Here is an 18,119-nt window from a genome sequence, read left to right as displayed (position 1 = left end):
ATATTTTTTTTTTCAAAAAATAAAAAACTTTTTATTATTAAAAAAATTATTTTTTTTATAGACACTAAAATAATTTTTTAAAAAACTAAAAATTAATTTTAAAATTTATATCAAACATTAATACTATATATTTTTATAAGCTAAAAATTAAAAAAAAATAACTTGTAAATCTATCTAGACGCCCCATATCTACTTTTGGCCTTGTGGGACTACCTTCGGCGTTAGTGGATTAACATAGCAATAGCATAATTGAATTTAAAGATACTACTGATTAAATTAAATACATGGAATTGTAACCAATAAATAAATAAATAAATAAATACATGGAAATATCAACCGGGACCAAAAAGAGGTATGGAATTGAATGTTCTAGTTTCATACTTCATTGTATTCAGCTTTTATCATAACAAAGCATGGAATTTATTCTTCACACTTATCATGAATATGTCCCCATACGTAATCTCTAAGCATATCATGTCTAATTTATATGTCCAAAAATTATAAAAAAAAGTGATATTGTCACTTTTTTATTGTGTGATTTTTCTTTTCTCTATTTTTTTTATTTTCGTTATTTTATTTTCTATAGTGATAGAAGAAACTTTTCATGGTGAGGATAATTTCATAAGAATATAGATGAGTGATATTATTAATTTAAAGAATAATAATATACACTTCCAAATTATAAAAATCTTTGATATAGATGAACTCTTAGGTAATGTTTATCATGTTTTTTCTTGTATTAAAATTTCAGTCTTTATCTTTAAAATTCTAGTACTTTTAAAATATAAAGATACAAGAAACTGAAAATTTTTGGAATGAAAATTAAAATTTTAATAATATTTTATTCTTAAAATACTCTTATTTAAAATAATTAATTCTAATTTTATTTTTTGTGCAAATTAAATTAGAACTTCATTTTTATTTCAGTCTCTGTCTCTTACTTTACACCAAATACAATACTAAAACTTATTTCAGTATCTATCTCTCAGTCACAATCTCTAAATCTATATCTCTCTTTCAAACACTACCTTAAGGCTTAAGCAAAACTGCTGGATTGTTACTCTCAAATTTCAATTTTATTATTTTACAAGACATGTTTCTTTTGTATAGTTGTCCTTATTTTCTAGGTTTTGGGTGTATTTTCCTTGTTATTGATCTTAGCTTCTTACAGTTACTTGGTCTTCAGTTAAAGAAGGTTCCTGCCATCAATTGCTGGATAGTTTTTAGAGAGGTGAAAGACCAAAAAGAATACAGATTTAGTTGCATTTGGAAATTTGGAAATTATTCGAGACAAAAATACAAAAACAATAGATACAGAGACTCATTTAGTTATAGAAACAGAAACAAACACAATTGTTTTGTCTAATAGATATAAATAAGAACGATAAACTTCAGGAACAATAATGGGCAGCAAGAGTATGATCAATATATTAAATAATGCTCTGCTTGGACAGTTTGTATTTTTAGACAGAAGTTAAGTATATTTTGTGTCTCTTAAGTTTACAATTTTTTAAAAAAAAAAACTCTTAACGTTTAATTTCAATTAATATTATCCCTAACATGTTTAATTTGTGTCAAAGCTATCTCTAGATATTTTGATTTGTATCCCTAATATTTTAGATGTAATTAACGTGTGAAGATAATTTTGACACAAATAAAAAATGTCAGAGACAATTAAATCTAATTAAACATTATGAGTATTTTTTAAGAAAATTATAAACGTAAGAGACATAAAGCATATTTTATACTTAAGATAGAAATGAAAATTGAGCAATAGTATGGCAATGTTTCCACACTTCATGCACCGAAGTCTAAAGTTCGGGCAGCACTCACACCCATTCCCATTGTGGCAACATTACATTTTCCGTTGAGCATTGCACATTGCTGTCCTCATTTTGCTTTGTTGCCAATCATAACATAATGCTACAACATTGAACGTGTGTGAATGCCACCAGAAATTACAGATAGAGAAGCAAAAGAAACAAGCATTTGAGCATAAATGAACTATGATCTAGTTGACTAATTTCCCATTTGCATTTCCATAGGATTGCCCAAGAAAACTGGGATTATAGAGTTAAAATGATGAAACAAAAACATGCAAATGTATACACAAACTTTTTCATTGCACTAAATCTGACAATCCATCAGTTAGGAAGATTGAGATGAGAGTTTCAGGCATTCACTCTGGCACCTCCTAAGGCATATGTCATTCCAATTAGGTACCTGATGCTGGTTAACACAAACAGTGCGAGCGCAAGCGTCAGCACATGCATCAAGGTCAGATACACCACAGACAGTGACACAAGTATCAGGAATGGGGTCCTTTGAGAATGAGCCAACCTTCTTCAACATCCTCTTCGATGTGCATACCCTTTCGCAGACAAAGATTTCATCGGAGCTCCTTTCTCTTCCCCTTGTGCTCTTCAGCCTCTGCTCCTCTGCATTCCTCTTCTTCACCCTAAAAGCTTGTCCTGCAACAACCAAAGGGATTGCAGCACCCAAAAGGGACCACCAGAATTCCCCCATCTCTAAATATACAATGTCAGCTACCTTGCTTCTAATTATAAAATTTCTAGTTCAACTCGTTCATCAGGATTATCCAACAAAATAACTAAACAACAAGAACAAGTCAACAACAACAACAACAAAGCTTCATCCCACTAGGTGGGATTGGTTACATGGATCAAGCACGTCATTGAGCCCTATCATCTATCATGTCTAGAGTGATGTTGTTTAAGCTTAGAGCGAACTAAATCAATTGAAAAAAAAAATCCCAAAATCAAAATCTTTAGAGCGAACTAAATTCCTCAAATTTATCAAACAAAGACAAGTACACCAAAGATTTATATAAAGCATATGTCACTGTTCCATCTATCCTAGTAGACTCATAATAATTTCTTTTATTACTAATAAAAAGAATGAATTATTACATTATCCTTGTCTAGAATACGTAAAAACATCGTAATTACAACAGTGAGAATGAAAATTGAAAAAAATGAAAATGCCAAATCAAGTGAAGCATTTTAACAAACAGATAACGTGCATTCTGGGGGGAGAGAACAAAGTAGTGCATATGCATTTGCATTCTCCACATAGATGCTTCAATTGTGCAGGAGTAAGTAATAACAATGCAATAATAATAATCAAAACAAGTTGCAACAAAGGAATTAAAAGAAGAATAAGCAAACAGAAGTTGAAGAGAATATTATTATGTAAAACAGAACTAAACGCAAGAAATGGGGAATTTAAAAAAAAAAAAAGAGAGAAAGTAGAATGAATGAGTGAATGTGTAAGAGAAGAAAGGAAGGATTACCGGCGGTTGTGGGATAGAGCGGAATTGAACCGTCGGCGAAGGCCAATCAGTAAAACGGTAAACAACTAAACACAGCTTTCTTTTCTTTTGGACTTCTGATTTTGGGGAAGGATGAAGAGTTTAGAGTTTTGACTTTTGAATAGTAATTTTTATTTAAAATTTTAATCTGAGTAAGACATATAAAACAGGTCTCTCCAAAATTTGTAATAAATAAGTTTCAAGTTTTATAATAAAATAAAATAAAAAATTTAATTTTGATGCGCCATGGGTATAAAATAATTTTACACATATATCTAATTATGTAATATTACATCAATAAAAATAGAGAAAGTATGAGGAGTCAATGGAATATTCGTACAATGTGTACAATAAAAGTTTAGGGAGTATTAGAGATATGATACATTAGTGTTATTCTTTTCCATCAGTTAAAGCTTTTGGGACGAGGTCAAGAGTTCGATCTTTGGTGAACCCCAAAATCAATTTAAACTTTTGGAATGAATGATTTCATGACCTAAAATATTTATTATCTCTAGTACTCAGATGGTTATTTTAAATAGTATGGATGATGTTCATTTTATAACTCAATAATCTATTCTACTCGCTAGCAATACTCATAAAAATAATAACATTTTATATTGACCATGTAAATGGTCAAAAAATGGATGTAATTGCACGTAAAACGCTTTACATTATTAGTGTATTAAAATTAAACTCTAAAATTATTGTTTAATGAAATAAAAAATACGAGAAAGTCTAGGGGCAGTATTTTTATTGAAATCTGGCTAGTACTTAACCGTCAAAACAAAAATAAGTAATCCTACATTATTAGATATCATTTCACACTATTAAAATAAGCATTACATATCACAAATTTTACTTACTCCTAGCACTCCTCAAAAAATAAATTAGTTTCGCATGTAAACATTTATCTCAATTTTTTCAAGTTTTTTTTATATTTTTTTCAAAAATAATTCTTTTGGAGATGCTCCTCCATTCAAACCAAACCAAGTCATGTGAGGTATAGACTATAGAGTTTAGTAATATCAATCATGTGTTATTACACAGATAATCCATTTTCATTATGATAATCGGCATTTTTAAGAGTGCCTTTAGAGGGATATAAAAAACAAAAATAGAGATAAAATCATTAAGTAATATGTTTGATTGGACAAATATACACTAAGATAAATATAGGAAACAAAAAGTTAAATTACTTTTTTTATTTTTATATTTTTATTAAAAGTTAGGTGTTTATACAACTTTTAAATTTCTAATTTATCATGCTATTTAAAAAATTTAACTTGACAGAATCTACTCAAACATATTTATTAGTGGTGTGATTATGAATGTAAACATTTTTATACAGTTTAGGATAAAGTATTGTTTTGGTTCAACGTTTAGAGTGAATTTTATTTTGGTTCCTAATATTTTAATCGTCTTATTTTTATTCTAAAATATTTAAAATAATATCAATATTATTTCTCCAACAAATTTTTCACTAACAATTAACTAAATTGATATAACTAAAGTGCTCAACCTATTCTCTCACTTTTATTTTTTCAATAAGTTCAAATTTTATTGTTTTATTCCTTTCTTTCTTTTCTTTTTATATTATTAATTCTCTAAAAAATATTTGAGAAGGAAAAAGAAAAGAGTAGGACAATAGAATTTGGATTTATAAAGAAAGTAAAGGTGAAAGAAGAGGTTGAACAAATATAGTTTTAACAAAAATATTACTAACAGCATATCAATTTTGTTAAAATTTTGGTGAGCAATTTGATAGTGAAATAACATTATGCTATTTTAAACGTTTTGGGATAAAAATAAAAAGATTAAAGACTAAAATAATATTCATTCTAAATTTTAGAGACTAAAATAATACTTTATCTCAATTTTTGCAAGAATAAAATACATTAGAAAAATATATTTTTGTTTTATTTAATATTAAAATTGGCAAAACAATTAACTCCAGTGAAAAAAATAACAAAAGGTAAAAAAGAAACATAGACAAAACAGATTTGTCCTTTAGTAAATTATCCAAATAAAGACAACAACAACAAAAAAAATACCCTAAAAGAAAAGGATTGTCGACTTATTTTTTTAGTAATGGAAGTTACTGTTTTGTTATCCTTAGTTATGAGAAAGTTGGGTGTTTTAATTTAATATGGTGGTGATTTTTTTTAATTGTAAAAACCAAATTAGAGACTCAGATTTGGGTGAATTAAAATTTTAAATGAAATTTGAGGATTAGATTTTTAGATTGACGAGTTTGAATTTGAGATTGCAGAAGGGTCCAATTTTTAGGTGGTTGATTTTTTTTATCATTAAACAAAATTGCGGGTCAAATTTATAAAATTTAAAAAATAGACTCTCCCATTTCTTCTAATATAACCTTCACAGCTGAGTGAAAGTGTAAAACACACTAACTCCTAATAACTACGCAAAACACAACCATCTCTCTAATATAAAATTAAAAAGTATACTAGTCCTACTAATAAGCAGTTCACATTAATCAAAATAAGAGCAGTAGTTTAAATTGGTTTTAATAATATTTGTTTTGAATAAAATTAGAACTAATACAAAAATTCAGACAAAATAGTTATTAATATTTTAGAATATAAGATAAATTAATCTCTAATAAAATTTTAAAAGTATATTAATCATATAATTTTTTAATTTTTAAATAATTTATTTTTTTAAAATACTAAGAACAAATTGCCAAGAAAAAATATTAAATGATAATTTATTTTCTAATATTCTAAAAAGTGAATTACCCAAATATACCCAAACATGCTTCATTTATAATTTCGTATATTCTACATTGAATAAGGTGACACAAGGATGAAGCTTGATCCACTTTTCAGCAGAGTTTTTGTTAGAAAAAAAGATATCAATTCTTCTTGCATTGCACTCAAGTAAAAGTAATTAGGTCATTCTGGTTTCATTCTTTATTTTCTTCCAAATTGGAGACATCAGAGATCAGACATTGACATAGACCTTTGCGTGAAGTAGAAATAAAATATACTTCTTATTACATTAAGTTAATTAATTAATTAAAATTCATTATTCATATAGGTTAATTCTCATTCTCATTCTCATCATTGCATCATGCTCCATTGTGAGTGAGAGAGAGAAAGAAAGGGTCTTCTTATCTCAATCTCAATGTAATTCAGTTCTGAAGAGTGAAAAGCATAGCTCCTACCATAGTAAGTTCTTTACCAAAACAACAAGAAGAAATTCTCTTCTATGCTTCAAACTCATGAGAACCTTAGCTTTGAATCTTATTTGACTAGAGAGTTCAAAAGCGCATTCTACTGTTCTGTCTTTTCTTCTTTTCCTTTTTTGTTTTAATCTTTGTCTATTGCTTCTGAGAAATCGGAATTTTTCTGTTTAGTGGTTAATGTTTGGTTGGGAAGAAAACATGTGAATATTAGTTTGATTTTTGAGGTTTCTAGTGTAGTAACGGAAATTAAAAATGAAAATATAAAAGGGAAATCTTTACTTTGTTCTCATTCTATATAGAAATTTCAGGGTAGCAATAAATAAATCCGATTCCAGGTCAAGAACAAAGAGGCTAGGTTGATCACGATCAAGTTTCTTTGGGGTTTATCTGAGTAGAGGGTAGGTCTTCATATTCGTTTCCTTTTCAACTTCATAGATGCAACGTTTAATTCAGTTTAATGGAGTTAACAGACTGAGATTTATTTATTTCTTTGTGTGTTTTGGGAATTTAAGTTTGTTTTTGTATATATATGATTTTAGAATGTTTAATTTGTTGTTGTATATTTGTTTTGGATCCAGGGAATACTTGACTTAAGATGCCAGGAAAACCCGAATCAGACGAGTGGCGGGCGAAGCGAAGCCAGCAGATTCAGTTTCAAGCTTCCATTTATGCTCAGCCCTGGTGGCGCGGCGGAGCTGGTGAGAATTCCCCAAAATCATCATCAGTAGATCAGCAGTTGAATGGTTCATCAGCCATGAATGGTGGCACAATCACAACACAATCAGAGACTAATGAAGTTGTTGGTTTCAATAAACAGATGCAGTCGTTGATTTCTCAATCACTACCTGGAATTGATAACTCAGGTGTCTGTATTTTGGCATAATGCATAGATGTTCTGGTTTTGAGTAAGTATAACACTTTCCCAAATCGTATCCGTCCCGGATTTGGCTTCTCTAAAGTGAGTTTATTGGTAAAGTGGGAAATCCAAGAGGATAACTAACATTTCATCATTTGGTGAGTCCTATACATGATGAAAGCTATTGATTTAACATTGGTTATTCATTAACAGTTAACCCTTTACTTTATCACTTTACGAACATCAACATGCTTACTTTAGAGGAGCCATATTCGTCCCTTTTCTGTCCCATTAATCGCTGCTCACAGAGAGAGTGTGTGTGTGTGTATTAAGATCAAATGACAACGATGTCAATTTAAGTATATGTTACACTCTTGAATAGCTTTTTGCTTGTGTAATTGTTTTAAAAAGTTCAACCTGTTGGATTAGAAACTTTTATCTTATAGATCTATATCTAGAAAATTTCATGTGAATTCATAATCATTTGCTATACTTTTTATATCCTTAAAAATCAACATAATATATATGTTCAGAATATAATAAACCAATAGTTCTTCAGTTGCATGCTTATTGATATCCGATTTCTTGAAATTTGGTATAAATGATCTTTATATATTGTGATTTGATGGTTAAATTGTTAAAATATACTTCCTATTAAGTTATTGCCTATCTTCCACGTGGCAAGAGGTGATTAGTGAGAGAGGAGAATTATTGTTTTGGTAGACTGAGTTGAAATAACTTCAGGTCAGTTGCAATTTTGCTACTGCAGTTTCTCCAACCAATTGAACGTTCTCACCTTTAATAGGACTCTTTGTCATCAATGAGTTCCATGCCCTTTAAATTAGGGTTTAATTGTCATAAATATAAGAAACTTATCTACTATATGTAACCTTTTTGAAAGGGAGGAATTTGTATCTCAAATGATGGTTTTTGGTTAGTTAATTGTCTTTTTGTCTTGGTTTTGGTCAAAAGAAAAAAACGGTTATCATTTGATCTATGTAGCCGGCTCCACTTATTGGGATAAGAATTTTGATTAGTTAACTGTCTTTTATTTTCATTTTTTATAAAAAATAATAATAAATAAAGTGCAATTGAACCTAAATAGAATATAGGTAGGGAATTGCATGAGGTGCATAGTAGAATTTACTAGGAACTGAATTGTGCTTTTGCATAGACACTGGAATGTTATATGAATATGATATTTATAAATATTTTGATTGTTGTTCTCAGGTGAAGATGTTACCAAAGAGCACCAGAACATCAAACATGCTTTTTCCTCAACCCCATTTACCATGGTAAAACACCTTGGTCCGAATTCCGAGAATGAAAGCATTGGTCATTCAATTGTAAGACCTTTGGAACTAAATTTTTCAGTCATATGCAACTATGGCATGATCCTTTGTTTACCGAGTTTATAGTGCATAAATCTAGTCCATATTCTGTTAATCTTCTTTTTCTTTGTTTCTCCATTTTCTTATTTTTCGGTTTACAGAATCTGGAACCATGTGTTTGTATAGTATACACATTTATTATGTTGGTTTAAAAGTAAAACAAACATAATAGGAGTTCTGAGTATGATGCAGGTTTTAACTTCGCAAGCTTATTTTGATGCACATTATGGTGGAGGCTTGACACCCTATGGGCAACAAACTATGGTATACTATCTAGGATTTTCCGTACAGTGTTTACGAAAATGGTTATCACTCGAACACTCCTCTCTCTCTGTCTCTCTCAGATATTCTTTGCATAAATAGCAGACCATAATTAGGCATAGTTACCAAAATTGCTACATAACAATAATTATGCAAACAAGAAGACATGTCTTATCACTTGTTCACTTAGAATTAATGCATTTCAGCAATGCTAAAACTGTAACAATAAGCATTGAATGCCTTTTTGTTCTATTCCATTCTGTAAGCTGGACTCTTCACGTCCTTTAGGCGGTAATCGCTGCAAATGTGTTACCTTTCAGGATGGTTTTCCTTTTCTCTAATGGATTTCTGTGCTAAGTTATATTCAATATTCTTATTCAATCAATTTAGTGAAATGTTACTTTAGGCTCCGTTTGGTTAATGTCTATGTCTATCAGAGACATGGATACGGTGGTACATGTACACCATTTGTTTGTTTGCTGAGACATAAAATTTTAAAAGACACGGTTACACACAGATGCACATAAAAGACATGTATTTAGTGTATCTCTTTCAAGCTGTGACACTAAGACACAACCCATGAGACGCAGATTTTTCCAATTATATCCCTAATTATTTTTTAAAATTCCAACCATTGTCCTTTATCTTTAACAACTTGAGTTGTTTTAGTTTGGGGATAAAATGGACTTTTGAATTAAATACATGTGTCTTGTGTATTATCACCAAACATGTTATAAAATTTGTGTATCTTTGTGTTCATGTATATTTGTGTCTTTGTGTCTATGTCTCTATTTTTTTAAGACAACAACCAAACACTGCCTTATTGATGATTTATTTCTAGTCCTAACAGCTGTTGCCATGATTCTAGATAAACCCTCAGCTGTATGGGATGAACCATGCTAGAATGCTTTTGCCACTTGAAATGGAAGAGGAGCCGGTTTATGTCAATGCAAAGCAGTATCATGGTATTCTGAGAAGAAGACAGTCACGTGCTAAGGCCGAGCTCGAAAAGAAAGTGATTAAAGTTAGAAAGGTACATTTGATATCCAAATTGTTCAGAAAGTAGCATCTTGAAATGAATGATTCTATTGCTACGAGAATGGGGAGCTTGTAGAAATTCATAACAATCAGAGTCCTGAGCAGTATGTCTTTAGATTTTAGAACACTTTAGGAGTTTTGAATATCAGAAGAACATAAAAGTTCTGTTACTCTTGATATGAGAGTTGAGTTTATGTATTAAGGAAAAGTCACCTGAACATCAGTTTATCTTTAAATATGCTTCTCCGTTCCACGACGATTAGTAAGTGGAATAATTCTGCATAAGCATATCTGGTATCAGCTAGTCTATGATGATAACATTTGGATCATACTACTACTGTTACTTGTTTTCGGATAAAATCTGAATCCGTCCTTTAAATTACTTTTTTGGGTGGGCAACTTATCCATTTTAAGATTACCTTCACAAAGCATAAGTGTGACCTAAACAGTTTGGACTTTGGACACATAGGATTTGAAATTGCTTATATAGGAGGTCCTTTATGATAAGTCAGTTAGATGGAAATTTTCAAATTTTTTACTTCAAATTATATACTGTGAGAGTCTAGAAGGGGAACCTTGGAGCAATAGGTGAGTTGTCTCCGTGTGATCTCAAGGTCATGGGTTCAAGCCGTGGAAATAGCCACTGATATAATTATCGGGTTAGGCCGTGTACATTACACCCTTTGGGTGTGGCCTTTTCCCGGACCCTGCGTTAACAGCGGATGCTTTTATACTGTGTGAGTCTAGCATTGTGTTTTTCTCTGTACATGATCATGGTCATTTAGTGCGGTAAATATCACAAATGACCATGATGCTTATTGAGGCTTCATCATTCCTCACACTAGTAGGTGTTTGAGTGAATGTTTTGCATAACTTTAGATCTTTCATTTGTGTCCAATAATAAGTGATAGTTATTACTGATGGTTGTAACTTGTAACTTGTTTCACTATTTTCTTTTCTTTCAGCCATATCTTCATGAGTCGCGTCACCTTCATGCTATGAGAAGGGCAAGGGGTAATGGTGGTCGCTTTCTTAATACAAAGAAGCTTGAAGGCAACAACAACAACAGTATAAACCCCTCAATGGAATCCGGAAGCTCCCTTTCCACGGCTACTTTACATTCCAACAATGATCACTATGTTGTGTCGCAGTCCATGGTTCACGACATGGAGAAAATGCAGAATTTCACCATTGGTTTCCATGGTAGCAATGGTCTGTCCTCAATGTACCATTCACAGTTTAATGGAAGAAATGAGGGACATTGCTTTGGTGGAGAAAGGCAAGGCATGCTTATGCATGGAGCCCCAAATGGGGCTATTGAATGACATCTCCCCCCAAGTTGGTGGTTCCCTCCAGCACATGGCGACTCTAAAGGTAACCTGAAAACACTTTACAACCTTGTCTATTTGTTCTAAAGATTATTGTGGGTAAAAGTATTCTAACATAGTAGTATTTGATACATATACATGGATAGCAGACATGGTTTTAATCCGAAATCAAAAGCATGTCAACAACCTTATCATCGAGTTTTATTTTGATGCACTGATAGTGTTTTACACCGTCGTTCGATCACATCATTCTTTCAAATGACTATTCATGCAATCAATGTAAAGGTAGTTATTTTTGTTGATGTGCCGTTACACGATTGAATGCACATGTAAAACTGTTTTACACTAACAGTGCATAAAAATTAAATTCCTTGTCATTTTGAATATAGAAAGTTTTTAGTAATGGAAACAAATATAAGACATACCCATGATAAGAAGTTTTACAAATCTACTTGTAAATAACTTTATACTTTGAAACTTTCCTTTACATGATTAAGAGTGTTGTGTGTTTGTCCATTATTGCTTTAAATCTTATATAAGGCTAATATTGTTGCAGATGAAGTTGGTGAGCTTTGTCTCATCCAACTTTGGAGGAGACCACCGTTACAAGAGAGTTTCATCTCAGGCAACTCATTCTTGGCTCAGTTAAATGGTGAGATCAATAAGGAAGGTTCATGGTTCAATCCATGCCTTCTTTGGTCTCCCTTTATCTCAATTTCCCTTCACTAAATCCATTTGTAAAATGGATGAAGGAAAGAAGACAAATAACTTTGATTTCTGAACTATTTGTGACTTGGATGTGGACATATAATATTTAAATATGGGAGATATTTGAAACTGGATTTGAATGTTCATAGGACCGTACATTAACATCATTTTGCGTGAAAATTTCATAATGTTGTGTTTCTTGACATGCATCTCCCTTAATTGGTGAGTATTTAGTGGCTATACTTTCATATTTATTTGCTTTTGTATTTTTTAACATTGATAGTAATGATTGATGAATATTATTAAGTATTAAAAGTATACATACTATTTTTTTCAAGTCATTATGTATACAATAATAGAGTTGTGCTGAGTTAATTTATTTCAAATCATATTTTTTTCAAGTCATTATGTATACAATAAAAGATTTTTTTACCGCGACTAAGTTAGTGTGCGCGAGTGTATTATTACTGTATTTGTAATTTTGTATGACCGAAAAAAAAAACCATAATAATTAACCATGTTCTTAACCCAAAACAGGTTTTCTTCTAATGAAATGTTTATAACACATTACTATGAATTTTATATTTCACTTTCTGACTTTAATCCAAAATTTGAAGTCGATACAACTTTTTTGGAGGCCAACAAATCTTCTACCATGTCACTGCCTCAGTGACAAAGAATTTCGACATTTGAAACTCAAAAAGTTTAAGACATTGAATATTTTTACATTCACAATTTTTTATTTTTTCTTAACTTCCTCTCTCTCAATTGCTTCTCTCACAAGTTTAAAATACGTGTAACTCTTTTAATTTTTTTTTTCCTTTTCTCTTATCTAGATTTTTTCTTAACCATCTAATTAAATGGTTAATTAAGTCATTTATATATTATATATACATTTAATAAATTATTTGTGACATTATCCTTGTGTCATGAATCTCAACTATTGCTCTAAACATCTAATCTCCAAATCTGAAGAATCTCATCACATTATTCAGCATTGTTTTTTTGTTCATAAGCTTTCATGATCTCATCTATCATCTATGCGTACTATATCCATTTCAGATGGCTTCCCTTAATGTATCAAGATTCTAGGACCATAACTCATTTTTAATTATAATATGACAGAAAGTGTGCACTGTCTCCATTTGTGAATTAAAAGTTTCCTTGAATACATACACTGGAAATTAAAGAAACAATTTGATAGATTAGAGCATATTTTAAACTAATATGCCGCATTTAATTTAATTCTAAATATTATTTTAGCATTGCTACATATACAAGTTGTATGTGATTCATGTACTAAGTACTAACCAAGTTTTCAATCGCAAGGTAGGTTCATTTATTAATTTTTTTTTTTTTCGCTGTGTTTCTCAATTTAATTTTCATATTCGATTTTCTTTTATTTGTTTGTTTTTCTATTTATACAAACTCAAATATGTTATTTGAGTCATTTATAAATCTGTTATTACTGAAGGTAAAATTATGTATTGTAATGTTGAGCAAGAAATTAGTTAAATGAAATTTAATTAGGAAAAACTCATTTATACATATTTCTTGAATCTACCTGCCACTCATTGGATTCTTTTCTTTGAATTATTGGGTAACCACCAAAAACACCCCAAATTATTCATCCACTAACAAAAATACATCCGAATTTTAGTTTCAACAAAAATACTTTCAAATAATTTTAAAACGCAACAAAAATGCCCAACAATAAATATGTATTTTAGAAAATACTTTAGAAATTAAATTTTGATGAAATTTTTTACAAGTATGATTATAAAAATGAAATATTATTATCCTTAAAATTTGATAACTTTTCGTTAAGTATATATATTTTGTAATTTTTTTTAACAACCAATAATATTTTTAAAAAATCACAAAAAATATATATTTAGCAAAAATTTTTAAATTTTAAAAATAATAATATATCATTTTTTTAATCATACTTACAAAAAATCGCATTAAAATTCAAGATCTAATGCATTTTTAAAATGTTAAATTTTTTGCAAGATTATTAAAAAATACATTAAAAATTAAAATTTTATATGATTTTTTACAAATATAATTAAAAAATAAGATATTATTATTCTTAAAATTTGATAATTCTTTTGTTTAGTATACTTTATTTTATTAACAACCAATAAGACTTTTAAAAAATTACAAAATATATATATATATACTTAACAAAAAAAATTACCAAATTTTCAGAATAATATTATCCCAATTTTTTTCACATCAAAATTCAATCTCTAAGACATTTTCTAAAAATATATATTTCTAGTTGAACATTTTAATTGCGTTTTTAAATTATTTAAAAATAATTTTATCAATAGTAAAATTCAAATATATTTTTATTAGTATTTGAATGATTTAGAGGCATTTTTAATGGTTAACCCTTAAAAAAATATGCCTCCACATGGAAGCTATGGCTATGGACACATTACAATATTATAATTGTTACAATGATTTAATTAGGCAAGTTTGTTCTCACATAAATAGTTACGTACGGTCTAAATCAAATGTGTGGTTGCAATTTTACATAAATAAAATTTCCTTTTCTCTTCTAGCTCCTCGATATTTTTTTTTCTTTTCCACTTCTCTCACACCTCTCTGCCTCTTCAAAATCATGTTTTGTTTTGAAATTTCAATTAGAATAGAACAATGTGCTTCACTTTACTAGAACATTCAAAACAGAGAAACAACTAAAACAAATGGGTCTTAACTAATATCAATCCAGATGTTCCTTTTTTTTTTCTTTTGTCTTGATATTTACATTTCCATGGAACATCATTCCTTTAGTGGCACTTTGCTCCTTCCCTTGAAAAAAAATCTGTCACAATTGATCAAATACTTCATTAGGGCCCTCAAAATAAAAAATAAACCAAAAAAGAGATGATATTTGTAAAGTCCAGTACACAAGCTAACATGCACTCCGTCTCTGCCCTTGGATGGGGTGTGGAATCTTCTAAAATGAATAAATACCACCACATCCAAAGGCGAGAGGTTAGAGTGCACACTTAGTGTACAAGGCAAACATGAATAACAAAACCTTTTTTCTGGAAAATTTGCTAGAAAGCAAGAAATGTTAAATTGTAGAGTCCAATATCTCTGCAATTAACCAATATTACAGTTACAATTCAGAGTGTAAACCAATAAATAGCAGTAATTATGTTAAAATGAACAGAACCACATCCATACCATTGTTGGTTTTTCCTGAACTCAGTAAGCACGGGATATATGTTCTCGAATGCTGTGTAAGTCTCATCTCTCACCTAGAATATGGAAAGAAAAACAAATAAATAATCTTGGCAACATGTACATCAAAACCAAAATGAGAAGAACAGACTAAAAATACGAAGGAATATTACCTTGGCACCTGTTAGCACAATTTTCCCAGAGACAAATATAAGCAAGACTATCTTAGGCTGCTTCATACGGTAAATTAGCCCCGGAAACAGCTCTGGTTCGTACTAACATCACAAACAGCAAAGTTGAAGATTTATTCAACATTTTCTTTAACTTGATGACATGGGAATTGATTGGACATGCAACTTGTTTCATGATTACAATACCATTCATTAAGGTTCACTATTTCCACCATGTTACTTATAAAAATATCATACAAAAGAAAGAAATATAGGCTTCTGCAGCGTTCAATGAAACATTGAGCATAGCCAGCCAGCAGCATCATCACATTAATAACTAAACAAAACCACCTTAAGGTTGTTCAATATCAGTTTTGCATATGGAGTTCAATACATGTCAGATCAACACTCTCAATAGTTGGAGAAACTAAAATTTAGACAACATATAGTTCTCTATATATAATATCTCACAGGGTACCTAACTCAATCTCAATATAATTATTTTTAATGTAGAAGTCATGAGATACGCAAACCAACCCAAAATCCATTAAAAAATAATAATGTTAAATAATAAGTTAATAACTTACACTTGAGAAAGCACCATGGGAATATGCAAGACCCTCAAGTCTTATGGGGAACTTGACATCACAAGAGCCAACAATATTCTGAATCTTGAAATCCTGAAGCATGAAATGAGTCAACTACTATTAGATATAACAGTAGAGAGTGAAAATACTTCGTAAACATAACGAGATATAACATAAGTATTACCTTAAACTTGGCCGGGAAACCAAGCTTCTGGATAATTCGAGCATACTGAAGGAAGAAAATGTAAAATTAGACGATGATGCAAATTTTTAGGAATAAAGAGCATCCTAACCCACCCACCCCCTCTCTTTCCATATGAAGAAAGAAGGCAAATGGATACTCATACCTTCCTTGCGGCCAATTTAGACTGTTGCTCACTCTTCGCTCCAGTACACACCTAGCCGTACCAATGGAATTTAACATTAGGAATGTAAGCTAAAGCTTAAAAGAGACAAATTCAACTAAAGCGACAAGAATCATCCAATCATGAATAAAATCACAAAGCAAGAGCATTATTGAAATCATGGCAGAATACAATGAATCATAAGATGATCAATTAGCAAAAGTAGTTGCATATAAAAAAATTCTCCACCGTTTTATTTGAGGACAGTGATATCCACTACCATCATTTATAACAGAGTACTAGGTTAGTTTTAAGGAACATACCATCTTGCCAGAAGCAAAAATGAGGGCAGTTGTTTTTGGTTCTCTGATCCTCATAATCACAGCAGCGAAACGCTATAAAGGATGATAACACAACTATTAGCACAGTGTACAAGGTTAATTATTGATTTTGGATCAAATATAAACATATGTTTATATGTTTCGAATATAATTTTTATATGTTTCGAAAAGCAAGATACATGGACAAAATGCATGTAGTTCCTAAGCAAACCATAATTATGATAGAGCAAAGTGTTTGTACAGCTTAGAACAATATGCATAAGTTAAATTCAACATCAACTAAGTGAAACTTGCCTTGGGATTGTACTCTGCATTACGAGCTTGAAGTGCAATCGTTTTAAGATCCAACTTACAGTCCAAATTGACCGTTGATACAATATTTCTGGGGTACAAATAATTTGGTTATCAGATTATAAAAGCAAAGTGATTACATATTCCAAGATAAACAACAAAGCTTTAACACATAAAGTCAGCTACATAAACTAAACCTCATTGAAGTGTTCTATTGTAAATTATATAGGAAGACAAAATTATGAAGATCAGATAGATACTCACTGAAGGGTAGGCACAATCCCAGAAGGGTGCTTGGTCAGATCCACTGGTTGGCTACCCTCCAATCCTTGGTCAGCCATGTACCCTAATAATTATATAACATTACACTCGGTCAGTACCAAATTTTCATCCTCGTTTTTTTTCTTGCATAAAAGGAACTATTCCAACCAAAATAATTATTAATATTTAATATACACCATCTCCTCCCCCGCCCCCCAAAAAAAGGCACCCAGATCTTAAAATCTCCCCAAAATAAAAAACTAGGAAAAAGAATGAAAAATCTAATAGCTGAACAAAATTCTTACCACAATACAATATCTTGACCCTTATTCATAACACGAGCAAACATTTTTACCGAAAGAACCCCCAGAAAAATGAAAAGGAACTCAGATCCCATATTTCCCCAAAAAGAATTGAGGAAAGAAACAGTAAAAAAAGAAAACCTAACAACTATAGACAAATTCCCCAAAATTCTGTGTTCTCCTTTTAATTAAATATAAAATAAAAAGAGGGGTTGTATATATATATGTCGATTGAGACAGAGCAAGCGAGATCGGACCTTTGAGGGCAAAATTAGGTTCGGATTAAGGTTAGGGGTAGACGAGAATCTACAAATCTTGAAAAATTGAAACTTAATTGAGGAGGGGAGTGTAAGAGAGAGTGGAGAAAGCGGGAAGGATTCGAAAGAACGGTTCTTTTATATGAGAAAGAGATGCGATGTTAATATGTTATATAGAGAGAGAGAAGATAGATTTGGGAACAAGATAGAGAAAGTGAAAGAAGGTTTTGTTCGTTGGTTGTGTGTTGCG

At 30.5% G+C, this 18,119-nt stretch overlaps 3 protein-coding genes across 5 annotated transcripts; 1 reads left to right on the top strand and 2 right to left on the bottom strand.

The window, feature by feature from the left end:
- Positions 1–1,727: 1,727 nt before the first annotated feature.
- LOC107463116 (uncharacterized protein At5g64816) lies at positions 1,728–3,451 on the bottom strand. The gene is made up of 2 exons (XM_016081857.3): positions 3,314–3,451; positions 1,728–2,528 (listed from the first exon to the last, which is right to left on the bottom strand). Exon 2 carries the CDS (start codon positions 2,524–2,526, stop codon positions 2,149–2,151), a length of 378 nt encoding a protein of 125 aa, XP_015937343.1. The 5' UTR covers positions 2,527–2,528; positions 3,314–3,451; the 3' UTR covers positions 1,728–2,148.
- Positions 3,452–6,370: 2,919 nt separating this feature from the next.
- On the top strand, positions 6,371–12,306 carry LOC107463053 (nuclear transcription factor Y subunit A-1). 3 transcript variants are annotated; one of them, XM_052253069.1, is made up of 8 exons: positions 6,389–6,519; positions 6,845–6,934; positions 7,115–7,399; positions 8,623–8,738; positions 8,976–9,047; positions 9,913–10,077; positions 11,048–11,456; positions 11,967–12,306. In XM_052253069.1, exons 3-7 carry the CDS (start codon positions 7,132–7,134, stop codon positions 11,405–11,407), a joined length of 981 nt encoding a protein of 326 aa, XP_052109029.1. In that variant the 5' UTR covers positions 6,389–6,519; positions 6,845–6,934; positions 7,115–7,131; the 3' UTR covers positions 11,408–11,456; positions 11,967–12,306. The 3 variants fall into 3 exon arrangements, with proteins under 3 accessions (XP_015937254.1, XP_052109029.1, XP_052109030.1); XM_052253070.1 differs by having other exon boundaries at positions 6,420–6,519; positions 6,836–6,934; XM_016081768.3 differs by lacking the exon at positions 6,845–6,934 and having other exon boundaries at positions 6,371–6,519.
- Positions 12,307–14,517: 2,211 nt separating this feature from the next.
- LOC107463073 (TATA-box-binding protein) lies at positions 14,518–17,391 on the bottom strand (the record flags this gene model as incomplete). The annotated part of the gene is given in 9 exon segments (XM_016081802.3): positions 14,518–14,951; positions 15,320–15,393; positions 15,490–15,591; positions 16,074–16,166; positions 16,258–16,302; positions 16,421–16,471; positions 16,741–16,812; positions 17,053–17,140; positions 17,314–17,391. Coding segments are annotated over 9 exon segments (603 nt in total). The 3' UTR covers positions 14,518–14,950.
- Between the last annotated feature and the right edge of the window lie 728 nt (positions 17,392–18,119).

Source organism: Arachis duranensis, chromosome 8 (genome assembly GCF_000817695.3).
Source record: "Arachis duranensis cultivar V14167 chromosome 8, aradu.V14167.gnm2.J7QH, whole genome shotgun sequence".
NCBI classification, from domain to species: Eukaryota; Viridiplantae; Streptophyta; class Magnoliopsida; order Fabales; family Fabaceae; genus Arachis; species Arachis duranensis.
This window is presented reverse-complemented; position numbering and strand designations above follow the sequence as displayed.